The 21,234-nt window shown below is 42.2% G+C and overlaps 1 protein-coding gene across 1 annotated transcript in view; it reads right to left on the bottom strand.

The window, feature by feature from the left end:
- Nucleotides 1-21,234, bottom strand: part of LOC138284406 (mucin-2-like) — a 1,072,535-nt gene that overhangs the window by 327,978 nt on the left and 723,323 nt on the right. The window contains exon 29 of the mRNA XM_069223143.1: nt 9,214-9,432. Coding sequence (XP_069079244.1) covers nt 9,214-9,432 — 219 coding nt within the window. The remainder of the gene's footprint in view (nt 1-9,213; nt 9,433-21,234) is intronic.

The following is a 21,234-nucleotide window of genomic DNA, read 5'->3' as shown; positions in this document are numbered from 1 at the left end:
GGGTAACAGAACCTGGTCCGAGCCACACAAATCACCCCATCTTGGATTCCCCTAGGTCTCTAGTTTTCAGAAATGCACAGGTTTGGTAGGTTTCCCTAGGTGGCGGCTGAGGTAGAGGCCAAAATCTACAGGTAGGCACTTTGCTAAAAACAGGTCTGTTTTCTGTGATGTGTCCACATTGTGCTTTGGGGTGTTTCCTGTCGCGGGCGCTAGGCCTACCCACACAAGTGAGGTATCCTTTTTATCGGGAGAAGTGCGGGAACGCTGGGTGTAAGGAAATTTGTGGCTCCTCTCAGATTCCAGAACTTTCTGCCACAGAAATGTGAGGAACATGTGTTTTTTTAGCCAAATTTTGAGGTTTGCAAAGGATTCTGGGTAACAGAACCTGTCCGAGCCACACAAATCACCCCATCTTGGATTCCCCTAGGTCTCTAGTTTTCAGAAATGCACAGGTTTGGTAGGTTTCCCTAGGTGGCGGCTGAGCTAGAGGCCAAAATCTACAGGTCGGCACTTTGCTAAAAACAGGTCTGTTTTCTGTGATGTGTCCACATTGCGCTTTGGGGTGTTTCCTGTCGCGGGCGCTAGGCCTACCCACACAAGTGAGGTATCATTTTTATCGGGAGACGTGGGGGAACGCTGGGTGGAAGGAAATTTGTGGCTCCTCTCAGATTCCAGAACTTTCTGCCACAGAAATGTGAGGAACATGTGTTTTTTTAGCCAAATTTTGAGGTTTGCAAAGTATTCTGGGTAACAGAACCTGGTCCGAGCCACACAAATCACCCCATCTTGGATTCCCCTAGGTCTCTAGTTTTCAGAAATGCACAGGTTTGGTAGGTTTCCCTAGGTGGTGGCTGAGCTAGAGGCCAAAATCTACAGGTAGGCACTTTGCTAAAAACAGGTCTGTTTTCTGTGATGTGTCCACGTTGCGCTTTGGGGCGTTTCCTGTCGCGGGCGCTAGGCCTTCCCACACAAGTGAGGTATCATTTTTATCGGGAGACTTGGGGGAACATAGAATAGCAAAACAAGTGTTATTGCCCCTTGTCTTTCTCTACATTTTTCCCTTCCAAATGTAAGACAGTGTGTAAAAAAGACGTCTATTTGAGAAATGCCCTGTAATTCACATGCTAGTATGGGCACCCCGGAATTCAGAGATGTGCAAATAACCACTGCTTCTCAACACCTTATCTTGTGCCCATTTTGGAAATACAAAGGTTTTCTTGATAGCTATTTTTTACTCTTTATACTTCAGCAAATGAATTGCTGTATACCCGGCATAGAATGAAAACCCACTGCAGGGTGCAGGTCATTTATTGGCTCTGGGTACCTAGAGTTCTTGATGAACCTACAAGCCCTATATATCCCCGCAACCAGAAGAGTCCAGCAGACGTAACGGTATATTGCTTTCGAAAATCTGACATTGCAGGAAAAAGTTACAGAGTAAAACTTAGAGAAAAATTGATGTTTTTTTCACCTCAATTTCAATATTTTTCTTTTTCTGTTGTTATTTTCTGTAGGAAACCCTTGTAGGATCTACACAAATTACCCCTTGCTGAATTCAGAATTTTGTCTACTTTTCAGAAATGTTGCGGTTTATGGGATCCAGCGTTGGTTTCATGCCCATTTCTGTCACTGACTGGAAGGAGGCTGAAAGCACAAAAAATCGTTAAAATGGGGTATGTCCCAGTAAAATGCCAAAATTGGGTTGAAAAATTGGGTTTTCTGATTCAAGTCTGCCTGTTCCTGAAAGCTGGGAAGCTGGTGATTTTATCACCGCAAACCCTTTGTTGATGCCCTTTTCAGGGAAAAAACCACAAGCCTTCTTCTGCAGCCCATTTTTCCAAATTAAAAAAAAAAATGAAATTTTCACTGTTTTTTGGCTAATTTCTTGGCCTCCTTCTGGGGAACCCACAAAGTCTGGGTACCTCTAGAATCCCTAGGATGTTGGAAAAAAAGGACGCAGATTTGGCATGGGTAGCTTATGTGAACAAAAAGTTATGAGGGCCTAAGCGCGAACTGCTCCAAATAGCCAAAAAAAAGGCTCGGCACAGGAGGGGGAAAAGGCCTGGCAGCGAAGGGGTTAATGAACCATAATCCAGAGTACGGTGCATTTTCGAGCTGGAGAACGTGTGCTATCTCAGTTCAGAGAATGCAAGAGACACCCAAGTTATCTTAATGGCAAAACTGTTATCTTGTAGCTGTTTAGTCAATATTCTGTCTAATGTTTTGGTCTTCGATCAGTGTGTATAGGTTTGGCCATACAACGATCCGTGTTTTTCCTCTTGACAAAATATCAGTATTACCTTAATAGCTGTGGGGCAGGGCCGTGATGGCTTTGGGAAATAAGATAATAGACAATCTCATACAAGGCAATGAGACGTTTCTGTGACAAGCGCAAGAAAACCGTCTGCCTTCCCACTTACGGCTGTAATCAACACAAAATAACCACCTTCCCCGGAATTAAAAAGAACCAAGGGCCATATGTACTAACACATTTTCCCATTGACACAGAATGGAAAAAACCCTTTGCTACATCTGGCCCCAAGAACCGTAGGTCAAGGACGTAATAGGTATTTCTTCGTGATTAAGCTCTGCTTTACTTTATCTTTTTCTACGCTTTGATCCTGCCAGCGTGTGCAGATGCAATTATCTGGTCGCAGAAGACAAACAATGCTTGAGAGACAACAGCCTACTTAAACATGCCCAATAAGCGGCCAAAATGCCTATCCCCAACCCTCTTGTAAAGCAACCTTTCAGAGGAAGTTAAAAACGGTTAAAGCCCCCCCCCCCCAACAAAAAATAAAAACACTTAAACATAGCAGTGTGGGTTGTTTTTTTTAGCAGCAAGAATCAGTAGAAAATATGGCAAGTGTGCTTTCCACCACTTACCATGCTCGCACAGCTTTCTCAATCAGAAAATGAAAAGTAAAACATTTGATTCAATTCAAAGTGCCATTGCCGCCATGAGCAAGAAAGAGAGGCCCAATGCAACGGGTCTCGCGTTTGCTCATGTTAGGCAGCTTCTATGAGGCACATTTAAAGGGGCATTGTTAGAAACCCAGAGAAGGGCCGACATGCCCCTTTTAACAACTGGCCATTCGTACTAACGGTTGGGGTCAGGCGTGGGAGGAGAAGGTAGGGTGTAAGGGTTTAGTTATGAAGAGTTCAAAAGAAATACCAAAAGAATTAACCTTTGATGCAATACCACTGATTACTTAATATATTTTCGAGGTTCACAGAAATCGCAGTCCGACTACATCTTGACCTAACTTGCCTCTGACACAACACTCCCTCTCAGCAGCAGAAATTTAAGGAGGTCTACTTCGTACATTGGCTAAATTGGTATTCCTTCGGCTAATCTCGAGGTTTTGTTAGGGCTGCTGTTGTTCTACCAAGAACATTTCCGAGATTCAAACATCTCAAAGGATGGCAGAGCTGTAATTATACCTGATGAATCCTGTATGCAAATTTTAAGTGTTATTTTATATATATGAATATTTCGCCATATCAGACATGAAGCACGACGTCCCTGAAGTGGGCGCCGTACTGATACACGAGCCACGGCAAGCAAAAAAAGCAACAAAAAAAAAGAAATCAACTATGTAAAGAGCTCGACTCCTGCCAAGCGAGATCGCGCTCGTAAATTTGAGAAAAAGAAGTCCACGAGCCCGATGGAAAACAGCGAGCCTCGGATGTTTTTTGTACTAGGTCACTGCGCTCGAGGAGGGCTAGCCACCGGAAAAGGCATGACGTATGCGTGCCTTCGACTAATGAAAGCAAGCAGATTTTATTAGGGAAGCCCACGAACCAATTAAAACCACTGACGTGAAGTTGACAGGGCTCCGAGCCCTTTTCTAAATACAAAAGACTCTCACTGCGATACCCATGCGCGAGCGCATGCAACGCAGGCTCGACCCCAAAAAGGAGGTAAGGGAAGTTTCCAGGGTAGCAGGTAAAGCTACTCTGTAAACACATGTACACAGTATTGAACCTGTGCAAGTGTACAAACATTCCAAGTAACTGACGCTGAGGTACTGTTGCTGACAGTAGGAGAAAGGCACTCTCCCCTCCACCATCGCTGTACCTTATTCCATTTAATAAACTGTTCACTGCTTGGACGCGCTGTACTCACACATCATTTTTGCATGATTTTCTCCAAATTCTTAATCCAATCGGCAAGAAGCGCAACTCCCGCATACACCTACTTTATATATCTGGCATGCATTTTTTGATGTTCCATCTCGGATTTCGCCTCTTCTGGTACTACTGATCGAATCTTAATATATGATAATAAGGTATGTGGATAATTAGATATTTGACGTGAAATCCTTTGTTGTGCAGAAAAAGTGTGAATTTCCTATTGGATGCTCCTTGCATATAGAAGAATGGAAATGCTAATAGCAGCAGAAAAAAATCCTGAAAACATTACTTTTCGTATGACATTCACTATACACACGAGTGTGAGAGAGTGGCTAATAGGTTAATTTATAAAATGGCAGACAGATTGTAGTCCATAAGGGTGACGGAGTAACTTATTCCATCACTCTGATGGAATACTCACCTGCTAAATTTACAAATGTCCGTCAGCCTAACGGTCATTTCTACCATTCACAGAAATCACACTCAAGATGGCTCTTGGAGCCGTATGGCTCCGTCATGGTAACGTTTTTAAACTTTTATTATTTTCAAAAATAAAACACCAAAGTGGGTTTTTGTTTTTGAAAAAACAATCTATGTTCCCTCTCGTCATGGGAGCCATCTTCTATGGCTAGGGGTGCATTTTTACTTTTTTTTACCGCTCATTATAACTAGGGTTTGCCTGGCAGTGACGGGCAGCAAAAAATGGCTATGTGCCCACTCACCTAGATTCCCTGACTGCCCTTACTACGTTGGGGATGTCGGAGGTGTTTGGCCACGGCGGAAATGAAGCAGTCTCTGCTACTGCCATACTTTAGTCCACTCACCTATAAATTAGGTCAGTGGACGATTATATTGGCGACAAGCATACTCCTCTGTTACAATGTAGTTTGCGGACAGCCAATAAATATATATCAAGCCCTTTCACTACTTTTATGTCCATCTGCTCAGTAGTTCTCGAGAGCACGCGCTGATACGGCAAACTCTTGTTAGGAAGAATTGAACCTATTTACGCAAAATGAAAAGTTGTATTTGATATCAAAAGGGACAGTTTAAGAAACTGTGAAGCTGATAATTGTTGCATTTCTGAAATATATCCAAATCTGATATATGAGAGATAATTCATGCTGATAACAGGACCCTTATTACAGATTTTAGTTTAATTGTACCAGAGAACACTTACTACTGGTGGTGCATGGCAATCTCTCAAAGTGTGGGGCATAATACTTGCCAGAAGTTCACCACAATTTAAAAAACATTTGCCTTGATAGCTTTCCGTCTGTTAAGAATTACCTTCATTTTGTTGCGGATACCAACATATAAAACAAATCACATACAGTATTCAAGCACCAGGATTTTGCCATTGCTACTGTCCATATACCATGAAGTATTGATTCCAGTATTTCAGGGTCTGTATTTTGGCTTGGACATCTTCTCTTATACCAAAAGTTAACTCCCATGTCCAATGCGCATTTACCCCTGGATGCCCCATACCAAGAAGTTCTTCCAGTATGCAGGCACCAGCATTTTTACACATAGACCAAAAATTACCTTTAATATGTCAAGGAATGCATTTATGCCATGAATAATCCCCACAATGCCAGCGGCAAAATGTTACCTTGGGCGCTGCCATGATCCCAGAATTATATTGAGTATGCCATGACCAACAGCGGACTTACAATCATAAAACATGCAAACAAGCACACTCATAATCACTCACACTAGCTCACAAAAAACTCACTTCCTTTTGCAAAACATACTAATACTTCCTGGTTCTCACTCTCACTTACAAAAACAGTTACAGATATTCATCATTGCACATTCACTGAGTTTGCACTGGTGCAACTATGCCACTGATATCTACACCTATGAATCACTACACTATCCCACAATTTCCAGTCACTTACTCTTTCTAAGGTACCCACACTCCACTCTCTCCCTTGTACTCACATTTATTCATGCACTCTCTGAAACTGACCCCACACGCTTTCATTCTCATTGACATTCTCACACACACTCACATACCCTCTCACTCAGTCACTCACAAACACATACATACATATGCACAGAGAAACAGTATTTTTTCATTTACTTTAGCTTCCTTCCTTTGATGGCAAATCGGAGGATTCTGGCTTTGAATGTCAGAACCTGCAAGCCATGATTCCCAACGTTTTTAAGCATATCATTATCCAAATTAATAAAACTGTTTTCACTGCCGCTTTCTAACACCCAAGCATGTCTTTTAGTTATATAGCACTTTGCACTGCCTTCGGTTACTTCAGAACAACAGTCTGAATGCTGCTACGATGGGGAACTGAGAGCTGATTTGGTACAGGGACAGCGCTAGTCCATTAATACTTAGGGGCATATTTATACTCCGTTTGCGCCGAATTTGCATCGTTTTTTTCGACGCAAATTTGACGCAAAACTAACTCCATATTTATACTTTGGCGTTAGACGCGTCTAGCGCCAAAGTTCATGGAGTTAGCGTCATTTTTTGGCGTGAACACCTTCCTTGCGTTAATGAGATGCAAGGTAGGCGTTCCCGTCTTAAAAAATGACTCCCAGGCATGTGCGTGGTATTTATACTCCAGGGCAAAAATGACGCCCGGGAGTGGGCGGGGCAAAAAACCCCGCATTTGCGCCTCTTTTTAACGCCTGGGTCAGGGCAGGCGTTAAGGGACCTGTGGGCTCAGAATGAGCCCAGAGGTGCCCTCCCCTGCCCCAAGGACACCCCCTACCACCGTTGCCCACCCCAGGAGGACACCCAAGGATGGAGGGACCCATCCCAGGGAAGAAAAGGTAAGTTGTGGTAAGTATTTTTTTTAATTTTTTTTTGTGGCATAGGGGGGCCTGATTTGTGCCCCCCTACATGCCACTATGCCCAATGACCATGCCCAGGGGACATAAGTCACCTGGGCATGGCCATTGGGCAAGGGGGCATGACTCCTGTCTTAGCAAAGACAGGAGTCATGTTAATGGCGTCTGGGCGCCCCCAAAAAATGGCGCAAATCGGGTTAAGACGATTTTTTTGCCTCAGCCTGACTTGCCCCATTTTGGGACGCCCAAACGCCATTTTTCCCTACGCCGGCGCTGCCTGGTGTACGTCGTTTTTTTTCACGCACACCTGGCAGCGCCGGTCGGCTAACGCCGGCTAACGCCATTCAATAAATACGGCGCCCGCATGGTGCTTCAGAATGGCGTAAGCCGGCGCTAATTTTTTGGGCGCAAAACTGCGTTAGCGCAGTTTTGCGTCAAAAAGTATAAATATGGCCCTTAGTCACCACCCCCATTCATTTGGAGATCAGCTGTAGGTGACTTATAAGAGTTAATTTTCCAGACCTTCTCTAAAACACATATAATTTTGCTCAGCCTTCAGCATGGAGTTAGCTTTTCACTGGACTTCCAAACATCTTCAGTTTCCAACCATTTAAAGGTGCACTAGGTATTGGAATTTGTCCATGCCAAATTCAGGATTTGGTGAGTATTGGAGAGTAAGTATGTGATCCTTTGCAGCCATAGGCCTTCAGGACAGTGGAGATGACTTTGACCTTGATCCACACATTGTCACAATGTAGAACTTTCAGGGCTGGTGTGCTGCATTTGCAGGTTCAATGTTATGTGCAGCCTAGCTGTTTGTTTTTACAATGACTGAAAGTGGTCAAGGTGTTTCTTTAGGTGCAGCGTAAAAGATGTTGCATTATTCAAAGCATGGCATCATCATGGCTTAAACGAATTACACCCATTAATCAGAAGGAGAAGTGATTTCAATCTTTTCAGAAGGGAGAACTGCAAATTGAGTCTTTTGACCACTGCATTGATTTGAAGAATATTTGGGAATAGGATACAACTCAGAGATGTTCTATTTTCCACATTGTACAAGGCATGGCACCTAAGACGGAAGAACATTAAAATAAGAGTGAGATGGATTCTGTTCCATCGAGTGCCTCAATCTTGGCTCTTGTGCCATTCAATTATAGAAGGTCTTTTCTATCCACTAGAAAGCAAGGCATAAACGTGTAATGTTAGTCTGGTTCATTGCTCTGTTTTTTCACCTTGATTCTCATGATACTGTTAAAACAGCTTGTTAAATGGTCACATAGATATTAAAAACATGACAAGAAAGGGAGGAACCCTATAGAGTCTGCATGTAACTTTAGGTGCTGAGGATTCCATTGACCCAATAGTAAGTAGGTGATTGCATCTGGAGAGGAAAGATCAGGTCTGTTCTAGGGTATATCCCTTAACAGTGGCCTATTTCTTTGTTTAGGAAGTTGTGATCATGCTGTTATAGCTTGCTAACATTTCAAGGAGTATAAGAACTAAGTTTCTGTTATCATCCACAATCAGACACAGTGGTTCTGTGGCCCAGGCTCACCTGAACTTGAATTGATGGGTGAGTAAGAGGTTATCTAATTCTAGGTATCTTGGAGCATGGATCACCCATTCTATAGTCTTATTGGGGTAGGGTGTGTTAAAAAGCGGTAAAGAGTTAAGATGGATCCTTGGATCATCTGAAGGATTCTTTGAGCAAGAAGGAATAAAGGCATGTTTCATGATGCTAGAGATTAACCTGCTGAACAATTAAGCTTTTCGTCTCCTCCATTTTCCATAGATGAGATACACAAATTAAATGCTGAGAAATGAAGTATCTCAGGGTTCTGCTAGCTAGTCATACACTTTTGTTTTTGAAATCACACTTGACAGATCATCTTTCGTTTTTGAATGAAAAGAGGTGAAGTTAGATTTATCAGATGCATAATAACGTGGGGGGCAGGTAAGGAAAAGGTTGTGAGTTGCTAGAGCAATCATCCAAATTGTCTTTGAAATTAGATGACATTTGTTTTGAGGCACCACTAATGCTTTTGGTGATGTGTTAATGCATAGCAAAGTGTACAAAAAGTGATTAAGGACATGCAGTGCCACATGCGAGGTAGACACGCGGTTGTGCTAATCACCTACAAATGCACAGGGCTTTGTCACACCAAAGAAGCATACCATGGTTCTCATTTAAAGGCAACACGGGTCTTGCTAGCTTTTGGACAAGCTTCATTATTGTTAATCAAGTATATATTTTACCTGAGAAGGCCACTGTTGAGCTCAAGGGAGGTACACTGGACTCTGTGGTGGTTGTAGTTAATATAGATTGTGGTAGAAGTGGAGGGCAAGCATAGTAGATTCTGTTTACTGTCCCGTTGGCACCACAGGTGATATTGAAGCAACCACCAATGTTGTCCGTTGTATGGTCGATTAACTCCTTGTATTTGTAGATCTTCCCCTCATTGACACAAAGGCATGCTGAAAATAAGAACAAGCAGATATCTCCCATTAGTGAAATATAATATTTCAGTTCAAATAAAGCACCTGTGAGAATTTTTTCAGTGCTTTTTTGATTATTAATAGATCAATAAATTCCTTATCATTAAAGGCAATAGCAAAGTGCTAATGTTTTGAATAAGAATTTCATGAACGTTCATTCAACAAAATGCCAGAAGTTATAAATATGACTTCATGCATGTTCTTCCCTGATGATATCACAGTGCAGACACTGCCTTATCCAGAGAGGGTCACAACCTCCTATCTGCTGATGACGATTAGGTTTTGTACAAGGCCTGGACATTAAGGAAAGTAAACTGTTCAAAGAGAACCTCTCCTGTATGCTTTCATGACATTCAAGGCCATGGGTAACAAGGGCAGAGGCAGGACTACAAAAGAGCAAGCCAGGGTTAGCAAATTCTCCCTTGGCTACCCATATTTCACATTTGGAGAGACTGTGCGCTCACAGTAACACCTCTTTACACAAGCATTGACACTAACTCTGATGTGTTGTTCTAATTTTGGATTGTAAGTAATAGACTACTTGAAGTATGGCTGGTTACCTGTTTTTGAACTGATGTAAAATAGAATCGATTTCAATTTCTTCATTTCTTGCTGAGGTAGAAGCTTAGCCCATTGAGGGGCCTTTGAATCTATATAAGCAGATAAATTACTCGGCGGAGGCATGTGAAGAGAGTTTGTACCCCTCTCCTGGTCTCTTTTCTCAGTAGCTACTGTTTATATAAGGACTCACATTGGGGGCTTTACTGCTAAGTTGAATCCTTTGTATATTTATTTGGGGGGAATAGATTAGACTCCATTTGATGCTTCCTCCCCTTATTGTATATACTATTTATAAGGCTCTAGTTAATATTCTATATCTCATAATAGACTCCGTGCTCTCTAAATTTTTATGGAATAATAAAAAGCTAAGATTGTCTTGTTTGACAATATGATCCTATTGGTTAATAAATAATGCTATCTCATTTCCTTCCATTATGGGCTGATGTTGAAGAATCTTTCATTCATCCTTTTTGTTTTAAATAATGTTTATTTTTTACTTCTCCCAAGTTTTCTACTGCTATACTTAAATTCATGTGCAAACTCTGTTATTCTTAATTTAAACATAGTAACGTAGTAACGTTTCTTCAATCATCGGTCTTGTATAATAAGGCCATTAAAATTAATAAAATATTTTTTGGGGGAATTCCTGGAGGAATAAAATATATTGAAGGTTGACCAATTCTTTTATGATTTCACACCTCTACCTCGCCCACATTTTCAATTTGCATTTTGGTGTCCACTATCATATAGAACTAAATTTGAATAAATATCAAAGATAGTTGTGGATAATTCTTTGTTATAGTCAAATACTTTATGTTTTTTTAATAAAAATATGATGCCTCTGTTATTATATAATCCTAAATCTGCAGTTATGCACAAATGTCATGCATCCTTCGCTATGTTTAGGCCAGAATCGAACATGTAATTATATTGGGAACAAGATCTGAATGTGTGCTGGTGTGTGTTTTTTTAATAGTAAAGTTTGGAATAAGCTACAAAAAACATCAAGAGCTTTGAGCATTACAAAAATGTATTTCTTTATGAACACCTGCTTGTTGCATTAATGTCACCCTTATAGATAAATGCATTTTTCCTGATTCTAAATGTTGGCCCAGTAATGATACACATTATGATTTATTTCTCTGTGCAAGTATTGAATTAATCGGGAGAGACTTTGGCAACAATTTCATGATTTTTTCAGATTAATTACCCATACATGATTACATGTGGTAGATTGGCAGATATCTGAACCCAAGATAATTCTGGTAGCATTTTAACTGATGTATTGATAGCAATTGCCTTTCAGGAAATGACCAGTAATTGGGAACATCTTTCAAATGTTTCCTTTAAGGTGTGGTGGTCTTAGGTCTGTGCTCACTATAGGCTTGATACCACACATGTACCTTAGTATTGCTATTTAATAAATGAAAAGCTGTGCATTCACCCACAACAAGGTTTTAAGACATGGTTTAAATGATATTTGAAACCTCCATAAATATTATATGCTCTCTGTTATCTTAGACTCATGATTTTTAAGAGGTTTTATATTGTGTTCTCTCAGTTGTGTAGACATTGTATATTTTATTATCAAGAATCCAGTGTTGTTCTTTCCTCCCACTCCCCATTCGTCTTCACCCTACACTTCACCTTTTTATAATACTGTTAATGTTAGGAATCCTTCCGTTCATAAATTTCTCTCCTCTAAGTCTTACAATAAAAAGTATTCTTATTTTATCATTACCAATGAATTGTGACATTATACTACTATATGATATTTTTAAGATAGTGTTATTTAACCTCAGTGATAATTACTTTTTATGAAGCTGTTCATGTATGATTTTTACTAAATAAAGCTTTCAGACTTAAAAAGGAAGTTCCCTCTTGAAGTTTGAAAGCTCTAACAGTACCAACAATAACTGATAAATGATTTATAACATTTTTTTACATGTGCTAAAATATATAAAAATAGTACGTTGGAAAATAATGTAAAAGATAAGAAAATGGAAGTTTGTGAGGCCAGAAGAATATGCAGAGAGCTAATACAATATCTGGACCACATCTTCACATCCTCTTAATGTTTGCACTTAGGACTACTTGCTTTGTCAGTGGTATAGATTCCATTCAAAGGCCTACCAAAATCAGATGGTCCTATGTGATAAGGTCTGGCTTATTTTGGGTGTTTGTGTGTAATGAAAGGTGCCGTTTTTATCTGGCTTAGTGCAAGACTGCATACATCAAAGGGTCACAAGTCTAGCAATGGCCATTGGTGGTACAACACAGGGAAGAGAAAAATTATACTAATAACAGTGGCATAACGCAATTGATACTGAACAGTCAGAATACCAGGTGACAATAATCCGATAGATGACATGCATCAAGGGCCTAGTGACAGGAGTCAGTGGTCTCATACAGTGCATGCATCAATGGCTTCACAGCATATACTGCCACACCTGAGGGTCCATGGGTCCTATGGTGCCTTGTCTCTGTCAAAAAGCTAGGTCAGCTTTTTCTACAACTCTGTCAGGGTTGGTGCTGTTCAAAGGTGGAGAGGTAGGGAGTTCCAGGCCATAGCGGCGGTGTAGGAAAACAATCAGTCTCCAGTGTGGCAGATGCGGGATGTGTGTGCAAGGGCCTGTGTGGTGGAACGTAGGTGTCTTTCGGGCTGGTGGAAGTTTATGAGGCAGTTGATATAGGATGGTTCTTCGTCATGTAGTACTTTGAAGGCGAGTGTGAGGGACTTGAAGAGGTATCTCTTCTGGATAGGGAGCCAGTGGAGGTCTTTGAGGTGGGGGATGATGTGGGATGTTTAGGTGGGTTCAGAAAGAGCCTGGCTGCAGTGTTTTGTATGGTTTGAATTCTCCTGAGCAGTTGAGTGGACAGTCCAGTGTAAAGGGTATTGCAGTAGTCAAGACGGCTGGATACTAGGGCCTGTGTGATGTTGTTTTTTATGCTGATGGGGATCCATCTGAAAATCTGGTGGAGCATGTGGAGGGTGTAGAAGCATGTCAAGGTGAATGTGTTAACTAAGTGTTTCATGGTCAGTTGCCTGTTAAGGATTATGCTGTGGTTGCGCACCTGGGTTGTTGGTGTGTGTGTAGGTCCTAGTTCTGCAGGCTACCAGCTGTGGTCCCAAGTGTTAAAGTTGTTACCGAAGATTAGCACTTTCTGTTTGATCAGAGTTGAGCTTGAGGCAGCTGTCTATCATCCATTTGGTAACGTCAGTCATTGCCCTTCGGAAGTTGGATTTGGCGTTGGTTGAGTCTTCAGTGAGGGAGACAATGAGCTGGGAGTCATTGGGGTAGGAAATTATGTTTAGGCCGTATGTTCTGAGGATGTATGCAAGGGGGTCATGTAGATGTTAAATAGGGTGGGGCTGAGGTAGGATCCCTGGGGTACACCGCAGGTAATGCCCCTCGGTGCAGAGAAGGAAGACAGTTGGATACTCTGCGTACATCCGGATAGAAGGGAGGTGATCCATTTGAGGGCGTTTTCCTTTATGCCAATAGCATGAAGTTTGTCTATAAGGGTGTGGTGGGAGACGGTATTGAATACCGCAGAGAGGTCTAGGAGGATCGGGAGGCTGCCTCACGCGGGTGAGGAGAGCCCTTATGTCATCTATGGCAGCGATCAGCGCAGTCTCCGTGCTGAGGTTTGCATAGAATCCACATTGGGATGCATCGAGGAGTTGGTTAAGTTCCAGGTAGTTGTGAGTTGCTTGTTGATGGCCTTCTCAAGCATCTTGGCAGGGAACGGAAGGAAGGAGATCAGTCAGTATAATTTTCATCAGTGGGTCTAGTAGTGGAGATTGGAGACCCTGCACAGTGCCTACATCAATCGGCTTTGAGACTACTGTTGATGACTGCACATTGTTGATATTTCTCAGAGTCTAGTAAGCAGTGACAGCGGCCCAACATAGTACATGTGATGCATAATAGTGCAGTAGCCACACATAATGCATACATCGGTGGGTCTACTAATGGACATCACTGGCCTCACAGTGCATTTATCAACACGTCTAGCAATGGGTGCCAGTGCCACCAGAAAGTGGTTGCATTAAGTGGAATAGTACGGGATGTCAGTGGCTGCACTGAGAGCATTTGTCAATTGCCCATTTAATGATCTCAGTGGCCCAAGAGAATCCATGTGTGTATTCATCATGAGAGGACCAACATAATGCTTGCATCAAAAGGTCCTGTAGGAGTGTCAGTGACCTTACACATAGCCCGTGTCAGTGAGCCCATTGCGGACCATCAGTTGACCTGTATATTAGATGCATGATTGGCCCTAATAATGGGTATCATTGGGTTTAAGCCATGTATGAAGCTGTGGGCCTAGTGATGGACACCAGTGGCTTACAGAGTGCATGCATAAGGTTAGAGCCGAAGTAATGTAATCAGCATAAACCATATGTCAAGGAGTGTCAGCATAACTGAAAGAGTATAAGTAAATCCCAACTGTTGTGCTTTTGCAAGATACACTAAAGTGAACACTCCAGTGTAATATGGGCAGCTCACCGGGGCAGTGTGCAGTAGGAAATTGGGCCCAATGGATGAAAAGCAGGTAGCCAAGTACAAAATATCAGAATATTAGGTACAGGATGGCAGTTAACCTGAGTCTGTGCAGCTGAAGATAAGTGGAAGATTAGCAGTCCACCATGGTTTAGGCAGCAGGACATTGAGTGAAAGATGAGCTGGTCTTCTGTGCCATATGAGGCTTGAGCAGGTCATCAGGTCTCTGTGTAAAAGATTATGGGTGATATTTACAAGAACGCCTGATGCACCACTTTTCTTGTGTTGCCCTGTGCCACTCTAACGACACCATGTGTGTGCAATATTTACAAAACAGAGCATCATGGTGCACATTAAAACAATAACATCAAAAATGTTGACGGTATTGTGGTGCTGTGCAGGTTTAGCACCAAAGATTATGGAGCTAATCCTGCAAAGTAAAGGGAGACCCATAGACTAATATGGGTGTGTCATTTTAATGCCTGCTTCAGGCAGGCATTAAAAAGGATACAAAAAATGGTGCAGTGAAATCCTGTAGATTTCACTGCACCACTTTTGAAGTCCTCCCAGCACTGGAACGCCCCCTCCTTGCATACATTATGCCTGCAGCAGCCATAATGTGGTGTAAGGGTTTAGAAAGTGGCACAAATGGTGCAATGTAAGCATTGCGCCACTTTGTAAATATGGCATGTCAGAAATGCCTACCTAAACACCACAGTAGTGTAAAAAAAATGTCGCTAATGTGGCACAAGGAGGCACAAAGGGCTTGTAAATATGCACCTATATACAAGAATATTAAATCACCGTGCAGGTGAGGTAACGTATTCAAAAGCACATATTCAGCACGGCATCAGGTCTGACAAAAGCATGTCACTAGAATGCCATGTAGGTAAATATGGTCTCTAGTGCCAGGTGCAACAACAGTAGGGTGCTGCTGTAGTAAACAACAAGAGGTCAAGACCAGGCAGTGTGGGGGAAACATCTCAAAATAGCCTTTTGCAAAAAGAAGAAGTCAACATGGACTTGCGTAGCATTTAATTATGTGCGTTGTGACACTAAGACCCTGCCCAACAAGAGATGTTGACCAAGAAGAGCAGGTCATTTGGTCTTTAAGGAGGAGAACTAGAGAAGCATAGCACCATGGGCTTGTGAGGAAAAGCAGCTCACCAAAACCTGTGCTGCCGGGTATTATTTGGTAGCTTTGCAAGTTTTCAAAAGTTATATGCAGGACGTTTAGATCATCAGGTACATGTGTAGGAAATAAAGCTATGTTCAGGAAGAGATTTTCTACAAGAGATGGAGGTTACCAGTGCCTCAAACAAAAAGATCAGGGCCCAGATATACTATCACTTGGTGCAACGCAATGAAGCAAGACAGCCTGCTGCACTGCTCTATGTCAAAAGGAGAGAGCAAGAATGTGTTTATCTATTATAAGAAGAGGCACATTCTGACTCTCCCTCTGCGCTGGTGCACTTGTGGCTGCCGAGCGCTAATGCAGGCATCCTTGTCCCATGGAGAAACACAGCCAGGATTGTATTTGTGCTGGGGGGGGCACCTTCTGTCTCGGCTCTCAAATCAAATGGTAACCTATTCCAAAGCTGGGCAGCCTTCACTGAGAAGTCACATCTCCCTTGTTGAGCCTTCCAAAACTAGTGGTCCTGAGTAAGATTAGCAGTAGCTGACTAAAGGGCCCTCCCCAGAGCATATATCTTCAGTCTGCGCTGCAGCAGTACAGGTCCCTTGTTCTGAAGGGCCTTAAACATGATACACTTGCTTTAAAGATGATTCTCTGTTTCACAGGGGGCCAGTGAAGCTCCTTGAGAGCCTTGAATGCTGAGGATCTGCGTGGTCTATTTATTGCCAGTTTTGCTGCAGCCACCTTGACCTGTGCAAATTCTTGATCAGATAATCAGGAGGAAGAAGAGCATTACAGTAGTCCAGCCTACTGAGTACGACAGTCCGCAAGATTAAGGCTTTAGCCTAAACAGGTAAAACAGGGAACAACTTTCTTAGTCCATGAGGCAGTGCAAAGCAGAAACCAGCCACTTTGTTAACATGCTTCTCTAATGAAAGATGATCATCAAACGTGACTCCAAGATTAGGTACTGCTTCTGAGGAGCACAATTTGGTATTGGTGGGGAAAGGCCAGAAATTTAGGTTAAAGGATAATAGCATTGGGATCCTGTCTACCGAGCATCATTGAACTCTATCCTGTCCCTGTTTGGTTTGAGGTAGTTTGCAATCACCCATTGTACAATATCCACTAAACAGGTCTGGAAGGTTCTGACAACCTCCGGCTGCCTTTTGTTAACAGACAGAATCAGCTGTGTGTCATCCGTATAGTCAACCAGGGAAATGTTGTGTGTTTTTATCAAAGAGATTAGTGGCTGCATATGATTGTTAAACAGTGTCCGGCTAAGTGCTGAAGCTTGTGGCAGCCCCTGTTTGATATACCTATCACCATGGCCTGACAGCGGTTTTGCAGATAAGATTTTATCTACTTCCATATGGTTCCACCAACACCAAAATCCATCAGCCTTATCAACAAGGGATAGTGGTTGACTGTATCAAAGGCAGCCAACAGATCTATTATCTACTATCATATGGATCTCATCCAATAAAATCAGCAGAGCTGCCTCTGTACCATGGTCCGATCTAAAACCAAATTGTTCCTCCTCAAGCAAGGAGTGAAACTCCAAGTACGATAATAAAATCGTACTAACATAACGCTCCAAGATTTAGGAGGGAAATAGACCTATACCCAGAACCACTGAGTCTGCTGATGGTTTCTTCAGCAGGGGCATAAATACAGAGGCATGGTACTAATCCTGATTTTAAAGATTGATTGTAAAGTTGTAGCAGTGGTGACATAAGATCATCAGCCCATTTTTTCCACTGTTTAGGTGGAAGAGGATCTAATAGGGATCCAGACATCGTGGATTAGGCAATGGTTAGAAACGTTTCCTCAGAGATTGGTTCAAATGGTTCAATACCACAATTGGTATTCTCAGAGTGATCAGACCTATTGCCAATCCCAAGTCTCAACATTTCTTAAGCATCTGTGTCAGGCAAAGAAGCAATATTCATGCAATGCTGTCAGTAAAAGGTGCTGAATTCACTTATGAGGAACTTCCAATATCCTCTAGGATATTGCTAATCTTCTTTTCAAGGAGCCCCAGATCATCACACAGCTTCTGTGAAGGGATGATATCTTGTTTTAAGCAGTGTTGATTAGATAGTTCCTGGAAAATATCAAAAACCTTCTAGGCGCTATTAGTGGGGGCCAAGATAGAATTTGTATAAGAGCAAGCTTTTGCTATACAAATTTCCTCTTTATACTTATTTAAAGGCGACTTTAGATTCTGTTTATCTTTTTCCCTATAAACTTGATGCCATTTCCTTTCTAGTTGTCTACATTCTAGTTTTGATACTTTTAATGACTCATTGTGCCAGGGTGCAGATGGTTGATTGCAGGATTTTAGCTTAGTGAGGTGGCTATGTTGTCCAAGGTTGCTCTTCATTAAACTTTAGCCAATTAGGTCCATATTTATACTTTTTTAGTGCTGCATTTGCAGCATTTATTTACGCAATGTATTTTGTAAGTTCGTGTCGTTTTTGCATCAAAAAGCGGCGTAAATGCGGTGCTAAAAAAGTATAAATATGGGGCTTAGTTTTAATTGAAACGCTGGGATCAAAGGTACTAGGCAAACCAAAAATAGGCCAACGAGAGTACTTAACAAGTTTATGCCAAGTCCTCCCCTTTCTCCCAAAAAATGCAGCTCTCTTAGTAACAACAAGACATTCCTGAGTGTTTAAGTGAATGGATATTAGGAGATATAAACATAATTCTCCTTCTTATGCCTCTCGTAGGAAGCTGCAGCATTTTGACCCATTCCCAGGTTTACTAGTCTTAGTAAATCTGGAAATGCCTTAAAACCCATCGGTGGATATTTGAGAACACCCATACTTCACCCATTGAATGCCTTCCCCATGAAAAGTGACGCAAGGCAGCTACTTGTGCTGCCTTGCGTTACTCCAGATTTGCTAGACTACGCAGAACCATGTAAGGTGGCTATTGGTGACAAAGTAAATCTGATTTAAGGGCTTGGGTCACCTTGCATTGCCTTACAGGACTCAAGGGCATTGCAAGCCCTTGATAAATCTTGGCCCAGATCACCAGTGTTCTGTGTAGCAAGAGATCATAGGCAAGAAGAACATGTACCCATACCCTAGTGCAGCAGGGGATTATGTGCAAAAGGAGCTGGTCACTGAAGTCTATTCAGCAGCGGGGCTCCAGGGCTTATTGTGCAGCAGGTGATTATAAGGAAATTGCATAGTAAGGTTCATTGCAGTGGGTTGTCTCTTCCTAGTGAACTACTGGCCCACAATTACTTGAATACCTGCTTCCTGTCACTGGCTGTCCAAACCTCAAAATCCTGGAGGCTTGGGCTCTGAGGCCCATATTAATACTTTTTGACGCAAACCAGCGCAGGCGCTGGTTTGCATCAAAAATTTTACAGCCGGCTAACACCATTCCTACACGCCATGCGGGTGCCTTATTTAAGGAATTATGTTAGCCGTCGCTGCGGACTGGTCTAAGTAAAAAGAAATGACTCAAACCAGGCAGCGCCGGCGTAGGGGAAAATGGGGGATGTGCATCAAAAAATGGTGAAAGTCAGGTTTGAGGCAAAAATCATGCCTCAAACTGGACTTGTGCTATTTTTTGACGCACAACCCCCATTGAAATGACTCCTGTCTTAGCAAAGACAGGATTCATGCCCCCTTGCCCAATGGTCATGCCCAGGGAACTTCTGTCCCCTGGGCATGGTCATTGGGCACAGTGGCAAAATTAGGCCCTCCTATGCCACTTTAAAAAAAGTAAAAAAAATACTTACCTCAACTTAACTGTACTTACCTGGGATAGGTCCCCTCATCCATGGGGGTCCTCCAGGGGTGGGCAAGGGTGGCAGGGGGTGTCCCTGGGGGCAGGGTAGGGCACCTCTGGACTCCTTCCATGGTCAGACACCATGGAAGTTAGCCCACAGGTCCCTTAACGCCTGCCCTCACCCAGGCGTTAAAAAACGGCGCACATCAGGCTGTGCACCATTTTTTTAAGGCCTGCCCCCTCCTGTGCGTCAAAATGACGCAGGAGTATAAATAAGGAGCACAGGCCTTAAAATCATTTTTTGGGCGGGAACGCCCACCTTGCATGTCATTAACGCAAGGCAGTTTCCCGCATCCCAAAAATTATGCACATGGAGGAATTTTGACGTCCGCTGGCTCGGGTGTCAAAGTTTAAATATGGTGCATGGTTTGCGCCGAATGTGCGTCAACATTTTTGACGCACATTCGGCGCAAACAGAGTATAAATATGCCTCTGAGTCTTTTCAAACATATAAAAAATTAAGACGTTGCCTGTTTTATAGAACTTGCCCTACTGCTAGCAAAGCAAACTATAATACTACAATGGAGAGCGAACATACCCCCTTCTGGAGAAACCTGGTGGCAAACTACATTAAAATAGACAGAGGCTGAAATCAAGGCCCGAAGAATGGAAGAGGTCAGAGGCTTCAGAAAATGCCCAACAGCCAAAGGGTGGGACAGCGTGCCTTTTCAGCTGAAAACGTACTGAAAGTTGACAATATTCCAATGTAGCACCTAATGAGACAGTTTATAATTGCTTTGTGTTTGCCTCTCTGAGTGATGCTTTCATCTAATTTTTCATATACCACTTGATGGTCCCTTTGACATAACCTACTAAACCCCCTAACAAGCTGTTAATGCAATAGCCTCACTCCCATTTTCTAATGGTAATTATTGTTGTCAGATATGCCATATAGACAACATGTTCTTAGACCAGCCCCAAATATGCTTAGAGTACACTAATCACCTTGCTGACCTAAAGTGTTTGAAACACTCCCCCTACTTGCACTGTTAACTGCCTGCAGGTCTGGTTCTGTTCAGCGTGAAGAACATTAATATATCCTTTGTTGAATTATGCTCATCCATGACAGCATGTAACTCATCCTGTTATTAGCTTGATATGTTGGGAAATGAATTTAAAAGGAAATGTATAAACAATGGCACTATCACTTTAAAATGCAAATAATAACGATTCAAAAATGAGATTCATTGCACTTTTTAGAGAAGGACGTCCGAAATTTCCACAACCTAATAAGGAACAGCTAGAATCAGAGTTCTACCAACAATCTAGGGAATCGCACAACTGTGCCGTTTGCAACCCCAAAAATGCTTTTTTTTAATGTACGAACAGCAAACTGCAATTCTATGGAATCGAAATTTGGTTTTTGATTTATTGTTTAGAAGGGGAATGTTTACGGCATCCCTTCCAAATACCGACATTTAGTGGTATGTATTAATGTTTTGTGATCGAAATGTAAATACTTTACCTCAACAGAGGTGGTAATCCATTTGTAAACAGGGAGGTGTCCCTGCTACTGCCTACTCTTAAAAATGAAAGTAAAATATTTAATTCTATTTTTTTAAATGCAAACCGTTTTCCATTAACCCCTTTGCTGCTAAGCCCCTGTGCTAATCCTTTATTTGGCTACTTGGGATAGTTTGCGCTGAGGCCCTCATAACCTTTTGTCCACATAAGCTATCTATGCCAAATTTGCATCCTTTTTTTTCAAAGATCCTGGGGATTCTAAAGGTACCCAGGCTTGTGGATTCCCCTGGTTGTGACTGAGAA

Source organism: Pleurodeles waltl, chromosome 3_1 (assembly GCF_031143425.1).
Source record: "Pleurodeles waltl isolate 20211129_DDA chromosome 3_1, aPleWal1.hap1.20221129, whole genome shotgun sequence".
NCBI lineage: Eukaryota > Metazoa > Chordata > Amphibia > Caudata > Salamandridae > Pleurodeles > Pleurodeles waltl.
The sequence above is the reverse complement of the archived record's forward strand: the minus strand, read 5'-3'. Positions and strand labels throughout refer to the sequence as shown.